Raw genomic sequence first — 27,439 nt, forward strand, 5'->3', positions numbered from 1 at the left:
GACCGGATGAACCAACAGGAAAACCCAGCAAAAAACAAACGACTCCTTTTCCCAATCCAATAAGAATTTGCCAAGCATTAAAAATAACCTGCCACGCCGTTCGAGTTGTCGCAAAAGGAAGTTGGTATTGCGCGTCGGTCGGATGGCTTCATCGGTCATTTCCTTCCGATTTGCTTCGGCTTGTGTGCATTCTTCTCCGTTTTCTCACGTTCCGGAAACTCTCGCGCCAGCTATTCTTGACTCAACCGAACGGTGCAAAGAGTGCAATTGCATCACGTCGTACATCGTTGCTTCTCGCTGGAGGAAGTCTTCTACACACGAAAATAGCCCACCCATCAGCTGGTGTACAAGATTCAGGGTTTTTTTTTCGTTTCATTTCTCACTAAACTGTTCTACATGCCACACACTGTTATACTTGCTGGCTTGAACGTGTTCTTCGGGCGTGTGTTGCGAAAAGAGGAGAAACAATACGCGTCAGTCAGAAGAGATGCATCACAGCGCTGCACACTCACACTCACTCATCGCGCACCCTGTACGGCCGAACGCGTGGCAACGAGCGCACAGAGCACTCGCGCGGGCTTAGAGTTGCTTCCCTTACCCTCACTTCGCCCTTCCTTCCTCCTTCCCCCTGGCTTAGAACTGAAGATCTCACATTCAACGCAGAAACAAAACACTGCCACAAGCAGCAGCATAAGAAAACGGCAAAACCGCGCACAGTGCACCGCTGTGTGTACTGTGGCAGCATCGATGCATTTTTATGTGCATTTGCGCACCACCACCACCACCAAGGGACACTGGGGGGTATAGGGGTGGTGGCGTTGCAGGCGTTGGATTTGCAGGGTGATCGCTCTATAGAAGGTCACTTGTTAGTTAGTTTTTCTTCGCTTCTGCCCTTCGTTTCCGTCGCGTTTTTTTTGTGTTCTTCGTTTCTACACAGAGACGTTTTGCGTCGTCGCCGTCGTCTTCGTCATCGTTTGTACTGACGCGTTCCGCTCCCTCTAATTCCCCCTTGCACACGTTTACTCGCGGGATTCGATGGCGGTCCGCCACATGCACATTCCCGTGCGGTATACCGCGTCTTCGGTGTGTGTGTTTAGAAGCGAAGTTGTTGCATTTTTTGTTTTTTGTGTTGCCTTCTGTTTGCTACTGGCGGTAGCACATGCAGCCTATGCAATTGGGAACATATTTAGAGGAGCGGAAGGTGCTCTAGGAAAAAGGGGAAAGTGGAAACTACTTTGAAAACTTCCAACTCGTCTTATCTTTCTCGTTTCTCCTTTCCAATGTTTTTTCCACTCAAATGATAAAGCGCCCAACGTGAAAGAGCTTTTGTGTAGCTTGAGGGTCGAAATCCCTTAAACACATACTCCACCAAACAGCCACAATACCAGAATACCAGAAGTATTCGATGATTCAAAGAGATTACGATAATGGCTTTTAAAAACATAATCACCCTCCAGGAGTAACGCAGCAAGAGCAGCGAGAGTGCTGTGTGCGAGAACGATTGCGAGAATCGAAGAAGCAGCGCGATGCACCCGGAATGCATCAGCGAATGCACGCGCATGGCTCGCGGAAACTTCGTTGCGAACCACAGACGAAAAGCGAGGAATGGAATGGAAGAAGCATTTTTATGGAACAACTCGAGCGAGATGGCAACACCACCCAAAACGGGAAGAAGGGAACGACGCAAACCTGGCGGTTCAGGTGTGCGCATCATCATCATCTCCCTCGGGATGCATCTCTTGCTTGGATCTTCTCCAGCGGGAACGTTTGAAGGTCACGCCGCACTTTGCTTCCTGGTCATTGGTCCGCAGCCGTTCTAAGGCGCGTCGACTTCTTAGATCTGGAAGACGTTGTGCTCCGGCACCCGAACGGGTTATGAGCGACCGCCTGGGCGATGATGGTTTGTGTGTTTAGGAGATGCACATTGTCCGTCAATCGAGCTGCTGCCGGCTGGACGATGAAGGAGTGAAGAAGAAGCAATTCTCTTTTTGTTGCAATTATCTCTGTTGGATTCTATCCAGAATTGCAGTTGTTACATGAAACGAGTGCTGAACTTGCAGAGCCTGCAACATCTGAAACAAAATCTCGAGCGACGCACGACAAGGCAACCTCCGTTCATTATCTCCATCATCATCATCTTCGTGCTACATCTGCGACCCTCAACAGTGCATTTGTGGGTTTAGAAGCACACGAGAAGCTCTGCTTGGTGCGCGCCCTGATACAATGTATGCCTGTGGGCCACTTAATTGTTCACCCATATTTTCGCAAGTGTGGTGGTAAATATTAGAGCTCCCTGTTCGAGAAGTACCACTTGAACCACGGGGTACAACACTTCCGCCCGCGAGCCTCTCGGGGTGGACAAACATTGGGATGCTTTCACCTCTGATTCACTAGCTCTGATAGGATCTACCGGTCGATCGGTGTTTCCAACGGCTTCCGAAGAGCGATTGTATTTGTCTGGACTACAACTCTCTACTTTCTAGTAGAATGTAATCAATAGGATTTCCCACTACTATCACTCCCAAATGCCCAACACTTCAGACAGGCAGGTGTGCACCATTCAGAAGTTTTGGACAAAGTTAAAATTAATTAAAGCGCATTCGAAGGCTCGTCCACACTCCACCGTGCCATCGAACGATAACGCGCGAAAGCTTAGCAACCCTCCTTGTCACTAAGCCCTTAAAACCTGCCTCTTAAACAGGAAAAAAACTGCACACTCATACACACACGAAAGGCAACATGTGCATTTTTTTGCGTTCAAACGAGGAAATGCTTCGTGGTGACCCGCTGACTACTGATAAGCGAGAACCCCTGCCAGGTTCGTTCAATCGGGAGGGGGAGAGACTGCCCATTACAGCTGTTTCCTCCTACTATCACCACGCACTACTGCTTAACGCTAATCAGCTCCCGCCAACCCCACTTCTAGACCCTCCAATGCTCCTCCACTCGTCTTCCGCCTCATCCTATTCAAGTTCAATGTCACTGGGGAATGACTGATTCTGCAATTACTGACCGAGCGCTTTCTCTTCCCTTCTTTTCTTCCCACAGTGTCGGACAACTATCACTACCTGCATTCGATGAACTCGCCGAACGGCTACCCATCGGCAGCGGCCGCAGCTGCTGCAGCAGCGGCCAATCACTTCGCTTCCGGTGGCGCCACCAACGGAACGGCCAGCAACGGCCCGACCGGTGCTGCTGGTGCGTTGGGACGTAGCGCTGGAACCGGCTCGAATGGACCGCTCGCAGGCAATGGTACGATGGGACAGCACGGCCATCTTGCTGCGCCACACCATGCCGGCAATCCCAACGGCCACCATCACGGTGCCCATCTGGGCCAGCAGCACGGCCTGGGACATCACGGGCACGCCGGCTCGGGGCATGTTGTTGGTGGTGGGGCAAACTCGGCCGCCGCCGCTGCCGCCGCACTGATGGCGAACGGGATCGGGCTCGGCCATCATGGGCAGCACGGTCCGCACAGCGTGTCGTCCAGCTGTCCCGACGATCTGTCCTACATGCTCGAGCTGGGCTTTCAGCCGCGCAAGCTGAAGAAACCGAAGAAGCCGAAGCTGGAGATGGGCGTGAAGCGGAAGTCGCGCGAAGGTTCCACCACCTACCTGTGGGAGTTTCTGCTGAAGCTGCTGCAGGACCGCGAGTACTGCCCGCGCTTCATCAAGTGGACCAACCGGGACAAGGGCGTGTTCAAGCTGGTCGACTCGAAGGCCGTCTCGAAGCTGTGGGGCATGCACAAGAACAAGCCGGACATGAACTACGAGACGATGGGCCGGGCACTGCGCTACTACTACCAGCGCGGCATCCTGGCGAAGGTGGACGGGCAGCGGCTGGTGTACCAGTTTGTGGACGTGCCGAAGGACATCGTCGAGATCGACTGTACCGGGGCCTGAAGTCCGCGCCGGGGCCGTACCCGTTGTAGCTCGACGATGCGGCCCACGGAACGTACACCGTCCGACCGACAGGATCAGCAACAACCACCAATCCAACGCTAGTCCGCTTGCTTCCAGAAAACAGAGCGAGAGAGAGAGAGAGAGAGAGAGAGAGAGAGAGAGAGAGAGAGAGTGAGAGCTGCCTATTTCTGCTCCTGCTGTGTGACTTTTCCGTGCGTGACGTCGAAAACAGCCGGAACAATCGCTTGGTGCTGGTTGCTCGCCCCGGTCACTTCACTGACGTCTGCGAGTCTCTGTACGGCTGTACCCTCGCTCTCCCAACTCTGGAGTCTACCCCTTACCCCAAACCTGCCCTCAAAGCCCTTTGTACAATTGGATCGTTTTACCACTTTGATATTTATTCGTCCTTTCTTTAAGTTTTTTTTTGTAATTATGATTCGTTTGTTATCACTCTAGTGTTAATGTTGCCCCCCCCCCACCTCACCCACTTTCCCCACGCGTGTAGGGGAAATTGGATAGGTTTTATGTTAAACTTTTTGAACAAGAGAGGCGCGCTCTACTGGTGTACGTTCTCATACAATTTTGTTTTTAGAATACATCCAACCGATGAATGTTTTAAATCAAATTAAAACACTCATAAAGACAATAACACACACATGCACACAAAGTAAGAGAAGCTTCTGGAAAGCTTCACAGAAAGCTCAGAATTGCAACAACAACAACAAAACATATAAATTAGTACAATTTACAAAACAAACAGGAATGAGCCGGAAATTGTGTTGCTAACCATCATAAATCCATCCGTAAGACAGCAACCATCAAACGCAATACAGAAGAATTGAAGAAATAAGAGAGTACAAAAAGAGAAGAAGAACAAGAAGAAAACACAAACACACACATAAAGCATAAGTTGTTACTGGCAATAGTGAATAGTGTTTATGGAATAGAGTTTATTCTCGTCCACGTTCCCCCGTTGAAATAGTTAAGCAAGCAGCAAAAACAAACAGTCGGAAATTGGATTCGAAAACTGTCCAAAACCGCTAAAATGTACACAGAATCGTCACACACACACACACACAACAATAGTACCATACGTTTTGGGAATGATTTTAGTTTTTGAGCTTAACTTTTATCGCTTTTTATGTTTTTTTTGGTTTGTTTTACGTTTTTTTTTATTAAATCCCATCAAATAACCTGCGTGAGAGATATTGTTTTGTTCGTGTGCGTGTTTTGCTAGGTTCGGAAAGTTTCTCATTTGTAATTACGATTTTGTAAGATAGTTGTTCTATAAGTTGGTTTAGTGTTTTGTTTTAAGACATACAAGCAGCAAGTAAGCGAGTAGACAAGGAGCAAAGGATCCTACCATCACTTCGCTACTAGTGTTTAAAGCTACTGTCGTGTTGGTGTACATTTTATGTTTTACAAATCATACCATTTAAGTTTGTGCTAGTAATGCTGCCCTGTTCAGCACTGTAAAAATGTAAAGAGGGAGGTTTCGGATGCCTCCGGAGTGAGTTTTGTATTTTAGTACGGCTAGGGTTTAGGTTTACACGCTCTCCCAAGCAAGCTCCGTTCACACAGCAACACCTAATTTTATTGTTTTAATTTCGATCTACTACTACAGCGATTACTACTACTACTACTACTACTTTTAGAGTTTAGCTCAACGTTTTACCTTTACTGCAGCGTAAGAGAAGCAATCTGGAAACGGAACAGTTTACTTAGGGCGACGCTCGGTCTCTGCAATCATTCTGCTATAGCTTTCCACTGCCTATTCCGTGTGAATTGGACTTGCTGCCTCTGCAACCGGAAGTGTCCTCTTTTTTTTAATACAAAACTCCATGATGAAGCATGAATGACGATACTCCCGGTAGAACAAGCTCCTACTCACTACGAGACCAGCGTGAAGGGTACTACTAGAAAATCGCGAGGAAAAAGAAAAGAGAGAACACAGATACGAAGATACGAACAGAAAAGGGGACCGTAGCGGAGAGTGGCGCTTGCTTGCCCGATTGGTTTCCCTTTTTGCGTTCGAAGTTTATTATTTTCAATTCGGTTGTTTACTTTATTAATGAGTTTTATGTTTTGTTTTATTTTCACTTTTACTTTTTTTCGTTTTTGCTTTTTTGTGTTGTGTTTAGAATCTTGATCTCATTAATTTATTCGTCTGCTTTCTTTGCCTCCGGGAAGAGTATTTGTCACATTAACGCGTGTGTGCGTGCGTTTTTTTAACTGTGTGTGAGTGTACATTTCAAAAGCGATAGTGAAACAAACAATCAAAAAAATAGGCTTCTACTTATGTGCATAGGAAAAGTTGCGTTTTGTTGTGCGTTCAAAAAAAGGCACCACCGTTTTATTGCCTTTTGTTTTAAAGTGAGCTAAAGCTAGAGAGCAATCCACTTTTTTTTTTTTGTTTTAATTTCCCTAAAGCATCACACCATATCAGCAACAACCACTTGGGAGCCTTTTGGGTTTCTCAATGTGTAAGCAAGTTTTTGCAACCTTTTTTTGGTTGCGAATCGCAACAGGCAGCAATGTTGCAAAAGGAAATCTGAACACAATTTACACCGATCAATTACCCTCTCCCCCGTGTACCGTTGTTTATAATCGAACCCAGAAATGTTAAAATAGCTTCAATAGCGTATAGTAAAATGTTAAAACCATAAAATATAGAAAACAAACAAACACTAACAAACCACAGCCAACAAACGACAGTACGAAAGGATATGCAAACAAAACAGAAAAACAAACACACAAAAAATATCAAACAACGTCAAAGAGGCGATGGCGGCACTCGTACGAAAGCGACATTGATTCGACTGTGCTTACATGTGTGTGTATGTATAAGAGCGGATGCTATTTTTAAAAAAATACTGTTGCAAATCTGTTTTATAATTGAGAATTATTAAGAAACATTAGTTTAAGCGCACCTTATATCGGAGCGCACCGGATTGTTTATAAATAGTTTGTATAAAAAAAGTTAAGAGTGTGTGAGAATAGTGTGTAAAGGTTGCAAGATAACAAAGCAAGGATAAAACGGAAAAGCAAAACAAAAACACAACCGGCTAAGGAAGATAGTGAATACGTAAGAACACACAAAACAGAGAGCTAGTGAATGGTTAAGCAAAGTGCAAGAAGGAGAAGGGAAAACAAACAACTGTGCATATTTTGTTGTAAATGGCGCGGCCAACCGTGGTGTAAAATTATATAATTACTTTTTAAGATTACGCGCGTTTCTGCCGAGATGTGACGAATAAAACGCTATATAAATTATAATTTCTTTTACTTTTTGTTTTTTTTTGTTCTTTGTACTTGTTATATGTTGCTCATGATATGTTTACAGAATTATTTTTACCTTGTTTTTCATCATTTAGCTCGGTATAAAGCCGTTCCGCGGACTTTTCCTCAAACCAGTTTCCGTTATTTCAATGTGGTGTAATGCGTGAGGTATACCTTCAGGCGTAAATCGACGGAGCGAGAGGCAAGCGTATAACAGTTTGCTAATTGCTCGTCCAATAGCTTTTTCAATGTGTTTTGTTTTACCATATTTTACTATTGCTGTATCATTTGGAGTGTGACGAGTTTTGTCGCAAGCATTTGGAGCAGATGTAGGTAGTCTAAAATATATTGAAAAACAAAACAATACTTAAAAACTCTTATCACCCAATTTGGATCATTAATACGCTAGCTAATACTGCTGCACTACCAGCAAACCGATCAATTTAGGTGTTTTTGTTGATTCACACTGCAACATTGAGGCGATGAAACTAAAAATCTGTTGCTACTCTAAACTACATAAAATGGCGTGAGGTTAGTGTGAAGATAAAGGCGCAATGTTTGGTGTAAGCTAATCTAATGGAAAAGACTGAATTAGTAAAATGAAACTTAAAAACCCAAGACACACAAACAAATTCATAAAAGAGTACATATTCTCTACTGGAAACTGAGAGTTTCATACTATCGAGACACGGTTTGATCGAACCAGGGGATGAAAGTGTTCGAGCAGTTGGAAAACAAAAATCAGAACACACAAGAGTGTATGAAAAAGTCTGAAAACAGCATTGTTAGTGTAGCTAAGCCACAAGGTGGAAGCATTTTATGCAGAACTGTAGCAGGGAACCTTCCCTCAAAAAAAAAACAGGAGCTACGCATTGGCCAGAACAACCTCTTTCTCCAAAACCAACGTTGGGTTGGGGTTTTTTGCTGAAACGATGATTGGCTGTGTAAAACATGGTGGAAAAAAGTTGGAAGAAGTTCGGAATTAGAGCATAGTGCAGGTATGGTATTGAACTAATTGAATTAATTGGCAAACTGGATGTGATAAAATTTAATCTAAACTTTGAATGTCGTGCAAACCCCAAACACACACACACACCCACACCCACAAACATAAAACAGCCCCCGCGTAACGCTGGACGTCAAATAAGCAAACTTACTTATGAGCAAACGAACATTGAATCGATCGCGTTAATATCGGTGTTTGAAAAAGGGGCGAATCGAAGGCAGCAAAGCAAACATGTTAGATAAATGAAGCAACAACGGTTTCCTCGGTACGGAATGGTACGGAGCTGGCGAGGCGTAGGCCGAAGACGTGAAGCACAATAGACACATTTTGCACGATTTTTTACGCACCATAAGATATACAATACATAAATATACATTTGATTTTTTGAATCCATTTCTAGTAATAATTGTCATAGCATTTACAGCCGGGTCGGTAGCAACGTAAGGATCTCATGCTCTCGAGGATCTCATGTTTTTTCCCCAATTTATTCAGAAAAAAACCCAAACTTATCGGTGTGGTCCAAAGCAACTAAATCGTGATCGTGATCGTGAGGATAAGGCAAGTTTAAGGAAAAAAAAAGTCACGTCTCTCAGTGTTTTCTCAGCGTATTAGTTGTACTGTTTTCGACTTTGAAATAATAGTAAAAAAAACATTGATAAGGATCAACGGTAAACTTAAATAAATACACAGGCAAGAGTGAAATTTCGATTAGCTTAAGGTTGTACACAATAAACACGAAACATGATCACAGATGAATGCTTCTCATCATGGAATGCCCGAATCGGGAAGGGGGAAGATATGTGCGCAATATTAGTTAATTTTAGTCAAATTTTTCCATAACTTCTGAGCCCGACTGGGTGGTGGGTGTGATTCGATGTGAAGCAAAACCAATATCATTATAGACAACATGTAGTTTAAGCTAGATGTCCGTACTAGAACATTCTATTTGATAGTAAGCGTAATTTTAATCCACGTCAAAAGCAGTGTGTGTGTGTGACAGTGCGAGCGAGAAGGAAAGGGAAACTAAATGCTAGTTTCAATGCTAGTATGAATACTTATTTATCAGAGTAAAATTATTTATCTTGCTGCGCGAACCAAGCAAACCGATCAAATGACCGGTCAGCTCTGGGGAAGAGAAAAGCGCCAGCGATTAGTCCAATTCTTTTTACCGCATTAACCCTAGCGTAAATTTTAGTAAAATTTTCAAAACACCCTCAACAGGTGTGGCTTTACCATGAGTCAAAATGTTCAAATCAACCACATGAACCTCATAAATGGAAACGCGAACGTCACGAACACAACAAATGGCAACTCACAGTACACAAACGAGCAAAAGAAAAAGACAAATGTGCAATATTTATCAATATAATAGGCAAATGAAAAAAAGAGTTACAGTAAGATACTGTCGAAGAGTTTGATAGATAATATGGAACAGAGAGAAGAAGAAAAACGGAAGTAAACAACAAACAAATAAACGTTCGTTCAAAGTAAATCGCAAATATACCTCAAAACATACAACAAAACGTTCAAAGTCAATAGTGGAAATGAATGAATGAATGAAACCCAAACAAGCATCGTTTACCAATGATTAATGCTTTCATACTTGTAGCATCATCTCGATCTTCAGTAAGCAAAAACAAACTATAGACCACATGTTATCGTACTATAACGGCAAGCCAACCAGCTTTGGAGGTGTTAAGGATGTCCCGTGTTTCACCTAAAAGTAATAATAATTAGGCAGCAAAACACATCCTATCCCCCTATCCCTATTAGATGTATCTTAAAGCAAACGTAGAGCTAAGTCAATCCCCAGCCAGCCATCAAACATAAATCGAACCACTACGCAAGCGTAGACACACATTATATTCAGGTTTCATATCTCTGGGGAGAGTGCATTTTTTGTGTGAATGTGTGAAAAGTGAAACGTGATAACAAGCGAAAGCGAGTGTAGCGAAGCAGAAGCCAAGCCTTCTCGGGTAGTTCTAGGGTTCTAGATCAAATTTGTCTCACTGACTGACTGAAACACCCCCACACGACTGACACTGATCGATGACTGATCTGATCGTACGTACCACCAGAGGACTGATTGGCCCACCCTGCCCCAAAACAAAAAAAAGAACGAAAAAACCATGTGGTGTGGGCCTTGTGTGCGCGTAAAAGTGACTGGTGGTCAATAAAATGGAGAAAAAACGGGAAGCGATTCGTAAGGAATTCGTAAGGAACGGTTGCATTACTTTAGTAGAGAAATACATTATTTCGACGTTTTTCCAGGACCGATGGAACCGGTGCTTTCCTTGTAGGTGCACCCTTGTACATTGTCCTGCTCGTTGTTGGTTTCAGAAGCAAATAAATAAAATTAAAAAAAAAAAACAATTAGACTGTAAGCTGTGGGCTTGTGTACAGCTGTGTGGTGCGTGTAGGCTAATGATTCGCTGAGGCAGCTTACATTATCACGCCGAATAGAAACACATAAACATTAATATATCAGCAAGGTCCGCATACAAAAGCACACTTTACACTTGTCTCTTATCCAATGCCAGGATCGAATATAAACGATCTATGTTTTTTTTTCTACTTTGCTAAATCGAATAATATACATAGTGGACAGTTTAGAGGCCGTATAACAGCACGATCGTATGTATAACAGCGCGTACAGCACTACCATGCATAGTGGCAATAGTGTACATACAGCCATGATACATACTAGATAACATATTGATCGATATCGAAAACAATAACAAAATCCAATTAAGCAGCTGTACAGATCGCTGTACAATGATATACCTCAACATTGCAAGTTTCAGTCTCAGATCGTTAAGACAAGCGGCAGAGTACTGCTGTAGGGCCTGTTGCTCTTCAGAATGCCACAGGATCTTAAATTTAATGTCGAAACGTTAGGGATAGTATCATTGGCGCATTGGTCTGATTGCCTTTTGCGCTGGGCATTACTAAGCACTTCACACATCACATTCATCTTTATTGAATCGAGTAACCAGTCTAGTAGCATTTTTATACAACTATTACATTTGTAAGAGCTCCAAGCGCATGTTGGACAGTTTGAGAGTTGAGTGAAAGAGGATGATTAAATTACATCTTACGGAGCTGTACGGTCGTGGAATAAAACAGTTGCTGCATGGTTTAATAATAAGACATTTAGTAACTGGAGCTGTCTCTATTCCACGATCGAATATCGGATGAAGCTATTGTGTTAGCTCTTTCGAAAAAGCTCTTTGGATGGTTTGAATTTGGCGATGAGAAAGAGGCCATGAGGTCGTGCGCATGAGGACTTATACAGTAAATAGTAAAGCGTTCGTGGCAGGATTAACGTAAAGAAATTCATCCATTTCTTCTATCAGCAATTAATATCGTGAGTGTAGTTAAAATTTAAACTAATTGCTAACAATATTTGATGAAAAGTGCTGTCCCGCACTGCACATCCAAGGACATTCACTGCCCGAAGCATGAGGAAGTATCGTAAGCTAATGCAGGAGAGAGGTCAGGCACGGCAAGTTCCGTCTCTTGCCTATCCAGTGTGTACATAGGTTAGAAACGATCTTACATTAATTCTTATCAACCTAATAAAAACTAAATTCAGCTCGTGTTTTGCAGTACACTTTTGGGAGACAGATGGAGCAAACCGGGCGATCAGCAGCTCGATCAAAGTGTAGGGACACAACTCAAGCAAGCGATAGCTATAATCGAAACTGATTATTCCACGTACACGCTACAGAACTAACGTAAAAGACTTATCGTCACGAAGCTGAAATACAGGGCAGATATTACGCATTACGCTAAGGGTGCGAAGCATGCGCAGCAACTACGCAGGACACTTGAATGTACTTAATACTACGAAAATTAAAAAGGAAGAACAAGCACACTTTCATAACCTCACTTAACTTAACTAGCTAACCCATACCAACTAGAATTACTCAACTGGCAGACTGGCTGAAAGCAAAATTCCAACGTGAAAAATACCAAAACGAGCAGAACGTGCGTTATGTGATCGATGGGAAGCCCTCAAAGGTCCTCCAGAATGGTACCGAGAGAAGAGAAATATACATATTTTAGTTTAAGATTTCTCTTTTGAGTAGTACAAGTAGCGAACAATTATTTCCATCGTTTGGTTCCTTCCTTTTGGTGTTGGAGATGGATCGCTTCGTTAGATACCAATTAGACAGCTTGGCTGCAATATTTTTCAAGGTTCAAGATCAAACGCGAGTGAATTTCAAAGAAATTGGAAGGTGTAAGTGATGGAAGAGTAATGAAATGATAGAGTGTGATTGAGGAAGCAATTTTGATTCACCCATTTGGTTTAATTGATCGAATTGACAGAGGACTGCAGTAAGTAAACTATGTTGTGATTATCCTTGGCGCAAACGAAGGATTGCAATATGTCGAATCGCGGAATAAATCGTGAATGCAAAGCATGAAGCATCAGAATCCGTTCGATTCTGCTTAGTAAATGAGATGTGTGGCCAATTCGATGAGGCTAAATGCGGTAAAAGGATAGCTCGGCACCCCATCTTTTGACTCTTTAGCTGAATACAGTTTAGTAAAATGTATTAACCTTAGAATACCTATCCAATAGGCCCGTAGTAGGAATGACAAGACAAGAGAAAGGTTGAAGCAAGAATGTTTTGATTTAAATTATTTCAAACCCTTCAATTTTGTTCTTCTCAACAAGAGTCCAGTCCAAATGGACAACACAACCAATGAAAGTGAAATGAAAGCAAAAACCGACACAAACGATACAGAAAGAATGAGATTGAATGAGCTATCAAGCACAAAATGATCGAAATGATACTTTTTCAACCGAAAATAATGGAATGTTTCTTGCACGAAAACTAAAAAAATCATAAAAATTGTATTACCCATTACGGCAACAGCAGCACTCTCTACTGTGGAACCTATCAGATCAAGTCAAAACCAACCGAAACAAAAACCCATTGCAACTGCGGTGTATAAATAAAACCAACTTAATAAAATTTAACGCTGTGTTTGCGTGTTCCTTATTGCTAATGTTATGATTTGATAATCGAAATCGCGATTTATTATTTACTGTTTGAATGCACGTGGGACGACCGTTAGTTTTCAAATGTTGAACACATTGTCCATTAAACCCCATACGATCGCCCATAGTTTCTGGCGAATCAAACAAGAGAGAGAGCGAGATACCATCAACACAAATATTGCTAGAGCGAGACAAAATCAGCATCGCAATGCGTACAAGCTTTCATCGCTCGCGCCTGAACGCGCCATGGAAGACCGGCCCCTGCTAAGCAAACGCCAATTTTCACGAGCTTGCCAACGCTCCAAATCGGTGCGATTTTCCCTCGCTGACGAGCGTTTTTGTAAGTCGTTGTGAGAGTTCAACATGGCCGTCAAAAAGCTCGCGCTTGTGTGAGATTATATTGATGAGTAAAATTAAATGGCCAAAAAATAAATCACAATAAATACTATTGCATCAGCTGATCCGGTAGTGGCTTTTTATGAACTGAAGGTATTGAACTTTAAACGATGCTTTTATTCATCTATTTATTCCGTGCCGCTTATGACGAGGACATTCGCGTGCCATGCCGATTGATGGATAAGAAGCTATATCAAACAAGCGCGGGTGTAGATGGAACACAAATGGGTAAAAAAAATTAACACGTTTCATGCATGATCAACATTATCAACTCCATGCATTCAATGAAATTCCGTTGCAAATAATTGAACAAATTTCTGCACATTAAATAAAGTCAACCACCAAGTTTGTTTACGTTTTTTCACGCGTCCATATGTGCGAAAGAGATGGCATGACACAACGAAACGCATTTGTGTACAAAGGTGGACGAAGCGTTCGAAGTGAAGTGGGAGAGGAGATGAGCACAAAAGCTCACTTTCAAACGAGCACTGCAGGCAACTAAAGGAAGGGTAGAGAAAATGAGCGAGATGCAGCGATATTCGAACGTCCATATTTGTACGGGACGATCGATGGAAGAAATTTGACGTTTGCAGTTGTTGTTGGTTTGTTTTTGCATTCTGTGAAAAAAAGTGTTATCTCCCCCTGTGTACGCTCGATAGTTGCTTGCAAAAACTCAGGAAATATACTACTTTCGGAGGTAAATGTTGCGTTAAATAGGAAGATTAGTGTTGCTTTGTGCTGTGAACTGAAAATCGCTAAAGATTCGCATCGATTCAGACTGTTCTTGGTTCTTGGACGGTTTTTTCCTCTGCACCGTCCAAGGAGTTGTTCGGAGGATAAGTTTTGTGTTGAGTGCACTTTTCCTCTGTGTGTGATCGTGTGTGAGTGTGTGTGTGTGCTTGTAATCGTAATTTCTACAATTTTATGTTTCTTCCATCGCTATTAAACAAAGTTGATACGTGATATAATCGAACCGTAAATGGCCACGCAGTCGAAAACAATCCCATCGAAATGACCTACTAAAACAAGACTTTCCAGACAAGAGTTTGTGTTTTGTTAGGTTTTCTTCTTCGCAGTGGTGGTGGTGGTGGTGCATCAGCACAGAAATAGCGACAGCGCGCATGCAGAGTTTATCAGTTTGCGAAGAAAAACAATCTTTCCAGCGTATAGGTGCCCAGCAAGTTCATCATAATCAGGAAGCGTCTAAGCACCAGAATACAATAGCCTTGAGGAAGGAGATACAGGGCGCAGCAGTTTGAATTCATCTGTCTCACCACACACACACACAATACCTTTCTCTGTTTGATGCCTTTTCCTTGTGCGATGCAAAACTAGCAGCAAAGAAAGAGGGGAGGAGGGAGGCTCGCCCGTTCTGGCAGCGACCTGGCAGCAGAGTCCTCCGGTTAAATAGTCCTTGGAAAATCGATATTTCATTCGCGCGCGCTACACACACACTCACAAGCACATTCACACGATTGAAGACATAAAACAGAACTTCGAATGTATTCCGGCAAAATGGGGAGTGGGGTGGGGGGGGGGCAAGCAGGCGGTGAATTTCTTACCTTGGCATGGAATTCATGATTGGATAGAGTGAGCGAGAAGGAAGCAAGGTGATTTCGAATGGTACGCGTTCAAAGTGTGTGATAAATCAATCTCCTTAAAAAGAGGGACGAATTCTTATGGAAACTGTAATCTAACGCGTGTCCGCCCCACAACATCTTACCGAGTAGAAATGTGAAAAACAGTTCTGGTGCCATATTTGTTCAGCTTGTCCAGTAGCAGGGAAAGGTTTTCCGTGGAGCCCTTGAGCAAACAAACTCTCTAATGACTCGAGCCGAACAGATGAGTGAGCGTGTCTCCATCAAATCCTCCCATCCAATGGTAACTCGATTGCGATTGCGGCACGTGTTTCGGTCGAGTGGATTATCAGTGCCCGTTCTCCTGGAGTGTGGAGTTGTTATTTTACATCGATAAATAACTGTTTGCCCTTATCACACGTGATTGCTTATTGAAAAACGCGCTTAATTTACCGATACTGATGTCTCCTCATTCCCATTTGTTTTGCAGGATATACTGTTGTGTGTCAACAATTCCCGTGGGAAAAGTGTAAAGTATTGCAAACAATTGGACGAAGCAAGCAATTTGCCACTCAACCAAGCGAAAAAGGGAAAATCAGAACCCACCCGCCTTTAAAAAATCAAACAACAACAATGTAAACCACCAGCTGGAGGGCGCCTATCTCTCACTCTCTACGCAACGCAACGCATCTTTGGTGCGTGGTTGCGCCCCTTGTTTGGGTGGTGCGGAGGTGGTGCGGACAAGCGACGACGCCGTCTCGGAGGTCATCAGCGTGATTGCCCTGCCTGGCGACATTACCATAGCATAGCTTCTCTTCGTGGGTAATTCCAACCGTCCAAGAAGAGAGCGACGAAGGGAGAGAGAGAGAGCGAGAGAATAGTTGTGTATTTGTGTCACCGTGTGAATCATTCCCGTGACGACGGCCGCACGGAGGGGAGGTCCACGGGGTTACACATACACACGCCCACAGGCGGAGCATTATCGACATCGGGTATCGCGCCTAATACCCTACCCCCTCCCCGGTTCAAGTGCGCTTCCCTTCCAGTATGGAAAAACGGTCGGGCAGAGCGCACCACACGACGACGACGACGACGACAAAGAAAGAGCGCAATTCATCTGCTGCCACCATCAGTAAGGAAGGAGGCGTCACAAGCGCTGCTGGTGTGGACAGTCGCAGCAGCAGCAGCAGCAAGTTGGAAAAGAACGTCGTACACCACCCCGACAGTACTTCCGGGGACCACTCTCCCGTCCAGCAACCCACAACACCAGTGGCCGCGTCCAGTGGTGGCGGTGCCGACACACCGGGTCCCAAGTCCGAGGACAGTCTGAGCATCAAATCGTCCGACTCGGTGACGACGAGCGGCGAGTACGAGATCGTCCCCGAAGCACCTTCCCCAGCGGAAGAGCTTGCCGACGGCAGTGGAGGTGCGCTGGCGGGTCACCGGCTGGGGCGGGACCCGATACGCAGCACGGAAGCGAATGGCTGCGGCCGCAGCGACGGTGGCGGTGACATTGGTGCTGATCTAGCTGAGTGCATTGCGGACGACGGTGAGCAGGAGAAGCGCGGTGCTGGAGAAGGCGGGTGCAAGGAGGAGGCGGCGGGAGAAGGCGTGAGTAAGCGACCGGAAGGCAAAAAGCTGACCGCCATCTCGCCGATACTGAACATCGAGGGTAGCGGCAACATGATGGATCTGGAGAAGAACATGAACGAGGTGATACACGAGCTGGAGGAGGAGCGGACACTGAGCGGGGCAAGCGATCCAAGCGCTTCCAATAAAGGTAAAGAAGAGATAGAGAGAGAGAGAGAGAGAGCAACGTATTTTTAGCACTATATTGGAAAGCAAGAGATCCATGTCATGTTTGAATAGGGCAATTTCCCGTCCGTTTCTTTTGTTTTCGTTATCAATTCGATTGCAAGACTTTTTCCGTATGTTTTATGATTTTGTAAAAGTAACACGTAAAATTGCGTCGCATTGTAGATTCTAACTTTACTAATGAGTTCCCCAATAGCGATAGGAAGTGTGTATGTGTTAACCTTCTTTCACCATTCGCCACACATAACTCATCCTGCTTTATTTGCTCTTGTTCTTTGTTTTGAAACATCCCTTTCCTTCACTGGTGGCTTATTGTACGTGCGTGTGTGTGTGTGTGTTGTCTCAACCCCCACCCGAAAACGGTACAGCCACCCCAGTGGCCGTCCGGAGTCCCGAAAAGCACGGTTCAACGGCACAAGACGGCGGTGGGAACGCATCGAAGAAGCCGCAAGTTCCCACCTCGCTGCGACTTGGGCTGCAAAGCTTGGGGGCCAACTTCAGCGGCGGTGGCGGTGGTTCCACGGACACGACGCCAAATGCACTGCTCTCCCCGGACGGGCTGATCGGTCGCGGGGTAGGACAGTCCGTGTTCTACGACTGCCTGGATAGTAGCCCGCTGACGGAGAAGAAGGACGACATGAAACCGGTGGCAGGAGGTGGCGGCGGTGGTGCTGCTGCCGCCGGTGAAACCGATGAAGAGCTGTCCGACATCGATCAGGACTGTACGATATTCAGCGGCGTCACGTATCTTGGCGCGTCACGCATTAACGCGCCCAAGTCGGAGCGCGAAATACTGCAGAAAGTGACGGAAATGAATGCGGGCGGTGGAGGAGGAGCTGGTGCCGGCGTCGGTCCCGAACCGGGCAGTGGATCCGACAGTCCGCTCGGGCTGAAAGTGTCAGTCAGCATTCCGACCTGTTCCGAGGGGCTCGTAGTGTAAGTACAGTGTGTGCATGCGTGTGGATGCGTTTGCTCGGTGGTTGGTTGTGTATTAGGACTAACTGGACATATATCTCACTCATTCGCTCCCCCATGCTTTTCCAACACCCTTTCCCCCACCACCACCACCATCATCTGGCAGGTTGTACGACTGTGAGTCGAACGCGGTGGTGGCAACGTACGAGGTGCTGCGGATACTGTTCTTTGCCCGCGGTCCGGTCGGTTCGCCCGATCAGGCCTGCTTTGCCTTCACCTGGTCCCATGGGGAATCACAGGAAACGGCCGTCCATCAGTGCCATGTGTTTCGCTGCAACATCCCGGAAGCGGTCACGCAAGTCAGCAGTAAGTGTGCGTCTGTCTCTGTGTGTGTTGTGTTTAGGCGAGTCACAAAGAGCTTTAAGTAGTCATTCGTTCTTGTTTTTTTAGTCTGGTAGATTCATTTTCATCATTCCATAAATTGGTTTTTTGCGTAGTTTTTGTTTGCTTATGCTTTAATTTGATGAGTTTTTTTTGGTATTTTATTGACTTTACTTATATATTTTTTAAAATTATTTCTTTAATCCTATTCAAACATTGACAAACTTCAAATATTGTTACGAGAATGAAACTACATTTAGAAATATTTTTAATCAAAATTTATTCAGCTACTAAAGGCGTGATATTATTCTTTCATTTTCATTTCAATTGCATTGCATATTCTGCTTGAGTTCTTTTTATAGGGTTTAAAGTTTCCTCACATTTGATTTATTTATCTTTTTTGTTACTCTAATTGTATGTTTCAACCTTCTAAATTCGCTTCTAATCCAAACCCTTCTTGCAGCCTGCTTCTCGAAAGCCTTCCAGCGCGTGCTGCCCCCGAGCATACCGGCCAGCATGACCACCTCCCTGGCAGAGAGTGGCGTCAACGTGATGCTCTCCTCGGTCACGTCCGACACCGCGGGCAACCCGATCCAGTCGGCCATGTACGAGTTTGCGGTGTCGCTCGAAATAAAGGAGAAGGAACGGAACAGCAGCTACGTGACGGTGCCGCGCGACGTCAAGTCCAGCTTCCGATTGCGGTGCCGAACGGACAAGGAGGTGTGTATTACGGTGCGGCAGGTGCCGTCCGACCGTTTTCCCTCCCTGCTGATCGAACGGTGTTTCGGGGTGCTGCTGAGTCCGGGCCGAATCGTGCGCCAAGCCGACATGCAGCTGCTCGACATGGTTAGCATGGGGTACGTGAAGCCGCCGGAAGGCAATACACCCGCGAGCAGCGGCACAGGCAACAACGCCGCCAGCAGCAGCAGCAACTGCGGTGGTGCTAACACGACAAGTGGTGCCAGCGGTGTGGCGAGCGGGGCAAACTTCTCCCAATTTCCGTACCAAATCAAGGCCGAATGGAAGGCGAACGCGTTCGAGCCGCTCAACATGGAGACGCCCAAAAAAGCGCTCACCGTCGCGGTGGATCTAGTCATCAAGGGCATCCAGGAGCCGGTGCGGTTCGTGATCGAGACGTGCGTCGCGATCCTGTCCCAGAGCGAGCTGCGCATCGTGCCGAACATGTTCAGCAACAAGCGGCCGCTGCTGCTGCACTTCTACCTGACGCTGCGCGAAAACGGCGAGGGCACGTGGGAGGTGGATTCGATCGATCATTCGGACGAGATCGTGGAGCCGCAGGCACCGTCCGCCGCGTCGTCGCTGTCGCTGAACTTTAACTTCAAAAACTGGACCTTCCGCAACTCGGCCAGCGTGCAGTCGATGCAGGACTTTGACGACCCCAGCCCGACCGACTACAGCTCGGACGGGGACGAACCGCTGCTGAGCGGTACGGGCGAGGTGTCGAAGAACTGTTCCGCCGCCCAGCTGGACGAGTGGCAGGGCATCATCGTGGAGTGGTATCAGGAGGGGCCGGAAAAGCGGCCCAAAAATCTGCCCGCCCTGGTGCGGATGGGCATTCCGGAGCCGCTGCGGGCCACGATCTGGCAGCGGTTGGCGTGCGTGGAGAATCGGACGGAAATGTTCGACTCGTACCGGGTGCTGATTACGAAGGAGACGAGCTGCGAGTCGGTGATCCAGCGGGACATTAATCGGACGTTTCCGGCGCACAAGTTTTTCAAGGAAAATGGCGGCACGGGCCAGGAGAATCTGTACAAGGTGTCGAAGGCGTACGCGGTGTACGACACGGAGGTGGGCTACTGTCAGGGGTTGAGCTTCATCGCGGCCAGTCTGCTGTTGCATGTAAGTAATTCGGAGGAGGGTTTAAGGGACATATTGATCAACCCCCTTTTGTGTAATATTCTCCTTGCAGATGCCCGAAGAGCAAGCGTTCTGTGTGCTGGTGGCGCTGATGTACAACTACGGCCTGCGGGATATGTACAAGATGGGCTTCGAGTCGCTTTACCTGCGGCTGTACCAGCTGAACCGCCTGATGAAGGATCAGCTGCCCGATCTGTACGAACACTTTGCCCAGATGGGCGTCGAGTCGCATATGTTCGCGAGCCAGTGGTTCCTGACGCTGTTTACCGCCCGCTTTCCACTGTACTTCGTATTCTACATCCTCGATGTGTTTCTGCTCGACGGCATACCGGTGCTGTTCCAGGTCGCGCTAACGCTGCTAAGCGTTTGCCGCAAGGATCTGCTCGAGCTGGACTTTGAGGGCATCCTGAAGTACTTCCGCGTGACGCTGCCGAAGAAGTGCCGCAGCGAAACGCAGGCCAAGAAGCTGATGAAGCTTTCGTTCGAGTGTAAGGTGAAGAAGCTGAAAAAGTACGAGCTGGAGTATCTGGCCAAGAAGGAGGAGACGGAGCGAAAGGAGCAGGAGCTGAAGCAGTACGAGCAGCGGTACGGCGAGGAGCGCACCAAGCTGCAGCAGGAAATTGTGGCGCTGAACGAAAAGATTGAAGCGATGGCACGGGAAGATCGGAAGAATGCGGGCATTATACAGGACTACAAGCGCATCATACAGCGGCAGGAGGCGGAAAATGGAAAGCTGCACACCATGCTGGATGATTTGACGGTGAGATGAGCCCCAACTGACCTTGCAAGTGATTGTTTCTTTACCAATTTCCATTTCTTTTTTTGTAGAAAACGATTTCCACTTGCAGTAAATGCACGGCAAGCATACCACACTCGTCTCCGCTGCACAAGAGCTATGGGAAAAACTTTCACCAGGCGAATACCGTCAACAACAATAATGAGCAGCAAACGCATCCGCTTGCGACCGACCAGCCGGACGGTGGTAGTTCGGCTGGCAGCGCGGGTAAAAATGCGGCACCGTCCGCCGTTATTGGTGGGCTTGGACCGCTGGATCCGCTGGTGATTGCTTCGCAGCGAATACGGGAGCTGGAGCTCGAGCTGGCCCAAACCAAGCTGGCACAGGTTGAGGCGGAGTGTAAGAATCAGGTAAGTGAGCGAGGCTTTGAAGAATTTAGCTGGACATTATTATACAAATGGTGTTGATTTTCTTTGGTAGGATCTTCATCACCAGCTAAACACAACCGTTACCGAGCTGCAAGCGACACGCAGCAGCTGGCAACCGTGGCTGTCCAAGACGCTCAACTCGATACAGGAGAAGGTGGCCACCAAGCGGGACGTTAATGCACCCGCTCCCACGTTCCAGTCGTATGCCACCAGCGATGCAAACGTAAGATCGATAGAACAACGACACTCTCTCCTACCCGGGAATGGTCTCGTTATACACATTTTTCACCTCGTTTGCAGATGAAAGGCAACTCCAACACTCTGCCACACGTACGGAACAACAACAACAAAACGCCCCTGGCACAACGGCACAGTGTAGCGCAGGTAAACTACTCCGGATCGGACAGGGCGGCCACCGATGCGGACGGCAACGGGGAACCGGCGGTGCTAGCCCGGGCCAAGTACGACAGCAGCGTAAACATACTGTACAAGGATACACGGTGCAATAGCTTGAAGTAGATCGAAGGTGGCGCTGCTACTTGGTGCTGCGCGCATGCTTTGTCCGCCAATGGCGCCAATGTTATAGTCCAATATGCTTCGCACACGTGTGTTGCGAGGCGGCGCTGCTACGCCTAGTGTTTAAGAGATGCTCGTTCGTAGCCGACACCGCTATGTGTGTGTGAGTGTGTAGCTGTATGGGAAAGCTAGAAGAGAATCCCCCCCCATCGCGGTAAGAGCCAGCCATCATCAATATTCTTGTTGTTTTAGTGTATTTTGTGGTTAGGAAGGATCAGGGAAGAGGGTCAAACCGGTGCAATCCTTCTTGCAAGCACAGAGAAGGAAACGTTTATCGAAACGATAGGCGACCCGCTTTCGAATGATGCTAGAAGAGCAGTAAAGCACTTTACATACTACGGCTCGATATTACTGATTCAGTTTCACAGTCAAACTACTTTATACAAACACATGACAAACCGGCCATAGCGGTTCTCCCCACTATCGTTGTTCCCACTTATCTCTCCACGAATTGTTCGATTGAAATAGCGGTACTAATGAACTATTTACCTTACTTTTTTGTGTTTAGCACCACCAGTGTTAAGAAACATTCCTTGTGATAGGGGTTCGAAAAAAAACTATATTCACGAACGCGTTACCAAAATTACCTTTACAAGCATGTGCGGTGATTCTTTTTGTTTAAGGTACTATTACTTCGAAAACGAAACCCGACCCAAACGAGGAGGTTTAAAATATTGTTTAAAATTATTTCGGCAACGAAGTAACGAATCGTGTCGAAGAATAGAATTTGAATTAATGGATAGAAAGTTTGCTGAATTGATTACTCTGTACTAACTTTTCAAAGCGAAATGTTGCCGAGCTCTACATTTTTAGTGTTACATTTCGATACTTTACACGTTCATTTGAATTTCCGTTTTGGAAAACGAACCAAGCTTTTAAGTATACGTTGTTTTCGTTTTAGTCGTGCTAGGGACGTTCGCGAGCAACTACGAGGAAAATTACCTTCTCACAGGATGATATTTAGTGCTTATGAGTGATAGTTTGTCTTTGCGCTTGTGCTTGCAAGTGCTGCAGAAATTCTAATTGCAATAGATATTCATCTCATGCATCTCATTTTAACTAGTTCTCGGTTGTAGTTTTTGCACAAGAGAGAGAGAAGGACGCATATCATTGGTTAGCAATGTGTTTTAGCCGAGCCACCACCACCAATTGTTAATTGTTAGGGGGTTTTTCGTTTGAACATTTTCCCGGGTCAGGTCTGGACAAAAACAATCTCTCACAATTTCCAATCCAATATGACGCACGAACCACCTTTTCTCAACGGCGTAAGCAAATTCCAGCTCCAGCCTATCGTACGCGAAGAAAGAAGAAATAGAGTAGCCCGAACAGGTGGTACAGCTTAAAAGCAGCCCGATTTACACTGCATCAGGAAAGGAGGAAAGGGAGAAAACGGCAAGCTTGTTCAGAATCGGCTAGTAGCGAAGGAACACGATTAGGACGCATATGATCCTCTGCGGTAGGCAAAAAGTATATTCACATTCTCAACATATTTATAATTCCAAAAATAAATAAAACCCCGCGAGAAAGCACCTGGTGGTCAAAGGCAGGGAGTGTTCATTCGGATCGTTGGCGCCAAATGTCCGAAACGTCGGTGTTAACTTTGTCTTTGCTTTCGCTTATTATCACGACGATCCCATCTACAAAATGCTCAAAAATGTCTTTTTGAGTGATTTTGAACGTTAAAGGAATTGAAAATACCATTCTAATTAAAATATTAAATGAAATAAGCAAAACTCTGCACCACATTATGACCTGCATTCGACTACAGCCGATCTCAGTGTGTGATTCTTGCCATAGAAAATCTCTATCTCTCGCTCTTTCGCATAGCACTTCTCTTTCCCCCTCGAAGTCATGCTATGAAATATTTCACTCCAAGCGGCCATCATGCATACACTCTCTCTGCTTAACTATTGCCATCTCGTTCTCACTTGTGAAAGTTTTCATGGGCGCCAAAATAACGTAAATACCGGAGTTGACAAGCGTCAACGAGAGTGTGGCCAGATTATTTTGGCGGTTTTCGGTAGGCGCATCAAAATTTTATCGGTAGTTTTCGATAGGTTAAAACTCGAAAGCGGGATGGAGGAGGGGAGGGGGGGGGCTAATGCGCAAAATGAAAGTTCCATCTCACGAGAATATGCATCCTTTATCTAGGATATGGCTTAGATTTGGTTCAGCGGTTACACAAATAAAGATTTTTCTGAAGTGTCGATCTGAAAATTGGAATTCTAAGCCAATTCTAAGAAGCACATTTTTTCTCAGTGGTGGCAAGTTCTTTTTCTCGAGGCTCCACGCGACCGCTTAGGGCAGCAGCAGTGCTCCATTGGATACGATTTAATTGTACGTGCTGTCATTTGATTTTTGCTGGATTATTTAGACTGATTTGATTTTTTGGCTGAGTTTTATAGTTCCATGATTAAAAAAATTGAGATTTTTACCTTCAAACCATAGATATATATACATCGGTATTTCTGGTCACTTTGCCCACAGGGCAAGGCGAGCTTTTTGGCGGCCACCGTCGCAAAACCGTCGCAAAACGTCAAAACCGGCGTCGCATGTACTGCAAACCGACGTCGCCAGCGAGCGAAACTCGCAACGATTTCGAGGCGCTGGCGACGGTCGTTTTTGACGTTTTGCGACGGTTATTGACCTTTCGAGCGAGCTTTTGCACAGTGAGCCAGTGTGGCCAGATTATATTGGCAGATTTCGGCAGGAGCTCTGTTGAAAACGCAACCATTTAACCAAAGTGAGTGTATATATTGTTGAACGCAGTCAATGTTAATCATTCGCTGAGTAAAACAAAAGAGGACAAACCAATTTGTTCTGCTGCGCAAATCCACGTTTTATTCACATCTATTTTATCCACACACGGAAGCTGTCAGCGCGGCTCGATGACAGCTAAAACACAGTTCAATGTCTTAGCCATATTATGGCGTGGAAACACCGTTCAGAGGAACAGGGTTTATAGGAACAGGGTTCTTCGGCATGACTTCCAACACTCCTCCTCATGTCGAAGAATTTCTCTCCTCAGTTATTCTAACTTCAGCATCTTACGAAACATGTCATGTTTCTGCGGACCTAATGGTTTAGTCATTATATCTGCAACCATGACAGTCGTAGGGCAATATTCCAAAACAATTTCCTTCTTCTCACAAAGTTCTCTTATAAACCGCTCTCGGGTATCGATGTGCTTCGATTTCCGACTTATTCTGTCTGTTTTTACAAAGGCGATACAACCTTGGTTATCTTCTTTGATTGTAGTCGCGTTCAATTGATCTTCTCCAAAATCTTTAATCAGCTGCCTTAGCCACATTGCTTCTTGGCATGCTTCCGAAAGTGAAACATATTCAGCTTCCATAGTTGATAATGTCACACACGATTGACGACGGCTATACCATGATATTGCACCACCTTCAAACGTGAATACAAATCCAGATGTTGAACGTCTACTTTCTGAATCGCCTGCCCAATCGGCATCGGAATATCCGATCAGGCCTTGGTTTTTGAATCCACCAAGATGCAAGAAATACTCTTTTGTTCCTTTTAGATAACGAAGTATGCGTTTGGCAGCTATCCAATCTTGTTGCGATGGCGATGAAAACTTTCTGCCCAGTATAGCTACTGACGCCGCAATATCTGGTCTGGTCATAACGGACAGATACAGCAATCCACCCACTAGACTTCGATACATTGTAGCATCTTCGAAATTCTCTGCATTGGCACTTTGTTTCAGGTATCCAGGGTCCATTGGTGATCTAGCAACTTTAGCTTCTTGCATTCCGTGATCCGTTAGTAATTTTTCTATAAACTGTTTAAGCCGAATTCCATATATTCCATCAGTACATATCACTTCCATACCTAAAAAGTGACGTATTTCGCCCAAGCAATTAATTTCAAATTTCTTGCTTAAATGATCGTATATCTTCTTGGCCTTTACTTCGTCTGCTGCTGCGATCAGTATGTCGTCCACATAGACTAATAAGAAGATATGTTGACCACCATGAATCGACTTGACAAATAAACATTGATCTGCGAAAGAGGATTTGAAACCTAAATTTGTAAGTACTTCATTTAGTGTCTTATGCCAACAACGAGCTGATTGATGTAGTCCATATATACTACGTTTCAATCGACACACTAGCTCCTCCTGTCCTTGAGCTTCAAACCCAGGTGGTTGATGCATATATACTTCATCTTCTAATATTCCATTAAGGTATGCGGTTTTGACATCATAATGACGTACTGTAAGCAATTACGAGAAAAGTTCGCAAGGTAGTGTGACGGGTAACTGGTGCATACACTTCTTCATAATCCAGTCCATATTGTTGTTTATAGCCTTGCGCGACCAGTCTGGCTTTATGTTTAACTATTTCATCATCTTGATTCTTTTTAATTTTGAAAACCCATTTCGAACCTATTACCGTTTTACCCTTTGGAAATGGTACGAGTTCCCAAGTATTGTTTTGTTTGTGAGAGTTAATTTCTTCTTCCATCGCATTTTTCCAATTTGGTTCTTTCATTGCTTCGCGGTAATTAACTGGTTCTTCTTTCGCGCAAGCTGCTACTCCCATGGCTAAATCAAGGATATAATCGTTTAAATGTTTAGGTAGTTTTACTTTTCTCTTTTCTGGTGGTAACTGTTCTTTAGTTGTTTGAATATCAGTTTCAGCATCCGTGAATTCATCATTAGAATCATCCTTAACCGTTTGATCATTACTGGTTTCTGATGGTTCCTCCAACAATGATTCAATATTAACTTCTTCCGAAGTTTCTTCTTTATCTTCAATAAAACGAACATCTCGGCTTATGGTGATTTCATCAGTTTCTAAATCAACAAAACGATATCCTTTATGTTCTAAGGAATATCCAACGAACGTTAGTTTTCGGGCTTTATGATCGAGCTTGCTTCGTTTTACATCGGGTATATGTACATACGCTTGACTTCCAAAAAGGCGAATATGGCTCAAATCTGGCTTTCGACCCCACCACAATTCATAAGGTGTTTTAGGAACAGTTCTCGACGGAAGCCGATTTATAAGATAGGTAGCTGTTTGAACGGCTTCTCCCCAGAAACGCTTGTCTATGTTTGCATCCAGCAACATACAGGTAGCCATTTCAGTGATAGTTCTATTTTTACGTTCAGCCACACCATTGGACTGAGGTGAATATGGTGTGGTGTACTGTGGCTTTATACCCTCTTCTTTATAAAATTTACGTAGCTCTGTATTATTAAATTCTCCACCACCATCTGAACGAATAACCCGAGGCTTACGTCCAAAATTGTTTTCTACCCATCGTACATATTCTTTAATATTTTCTACTGCATCAGATTTGTTTTTCATTAAGTATGTAACTGTATATCTACTGAAATCATCAGTAATGTGCATCATGTAACGGTTACCGCTGGGTGTTTCAGTTTTCGATGGCCCCCATACGTCGGTGTGCACTAAATCAAGAATTTTGTTTGATTTTCTGTCAGAGACGGTTGGAAAGGGAGATCTACATGATTTACCTTTCATGCAACATTCACATGTTATTCTTA

General features: G+C 45.1%; 2 protein-coding genes and 1 long non-coding RNA gene across 4 annotated transcripts in view; 2 read left to right on the forward strand and 1 right to left on the reverse strand.

Moving 5' to 3' along the window:
• Positions 1 to 7,184, forward strand: part of LOC120896625 (ecdysone-induced protein 74EF-like) — a 211,725-nt gene extending 204,541 nt beyond the window's left edge. The window contains 2 exon segments of the mRNA XM_040300881.1: positions 3,049 to 3,837; positions 3,840 to 7,184. Coding sequence (XP_040156815.1) covers positions 3,049 to 3,837; positions 3,840 to 3,931 — 881 coding nt within the window. The 3' untranslated portion in view covers positions 3,932 to 7,184.
• A 45-nt stretch (positions 7,185 to 7,229) lies between these two features.
• On the reverse strand, positions 7,230 to 15,426 carry LOC120896628. The gene is made up of 3 exons (XR_005738445.1): positions 15,318 to 15,426; positions 15,157 to 15,250; positions 7,230 to 7,519 (listed from the first exon to the last, which is right to left on the reverse strand). It is a non-coding gene; the product is annotated as an uncharacterized LOC120896628 (long non-coding RNA).
• Positions 14,198 to 23,446, forward strand: LOC120896624 (rab GTPase-activating protein 1). Of its 2 annotated transcripts, XM_040300879.1 has the most exons (9): positions 14,198 to 14,291; positions 15,662 to 16,951; positions 17,355 to 17,922; positions 18,068 to 18,267; positions 18,746 to 20,142; positions 20,213 to 20,920; positions 20,989 to 21,306; positions 21,377 to 21,547; positions 21,625 to 23,446. In XM_040300879.1, the coding sequence occupies exons 2-9, from the start codon at positions 16,219 to 16,221 to the stop codon at positions 21,841 to 21,843; spliced, it is 4,314 nt and encodes a 1,437-aa protein (XP_040156813.1). In that variant the 5' UTR covers positions 14,198 to 14,291; positions 15,662 to 16,218; the 3' UTR covers positions 21,844 to 23,446. The 2 variants fall into 2 exon arrangements, with proteins under 2 accessions (XP_040156813.1, XP_040156814.1); XM_040300880.1 differs by lacking the exons at positions 17,355 to 17,922; positions 18,068 to 18,267.
• Positions 23,447 to 27,439: the final 3,993 nt, after the last annotated feature.

Source organism: Anopheles arabiensis, chromosome 2 (assembly GCF_016920715.1).
Source record: "Anopheles arabiensis isolate DONGOLA chromosome 2, AaraD3, whole genome shotgun sequence".
Classification (NCBI taxonomy): domain Eukaryota; kingdom Metazoa; phylum Arthropoda; class Insecta; order Diptera; family Culicidae; genus Anopheles; species Anopheles arabiensis.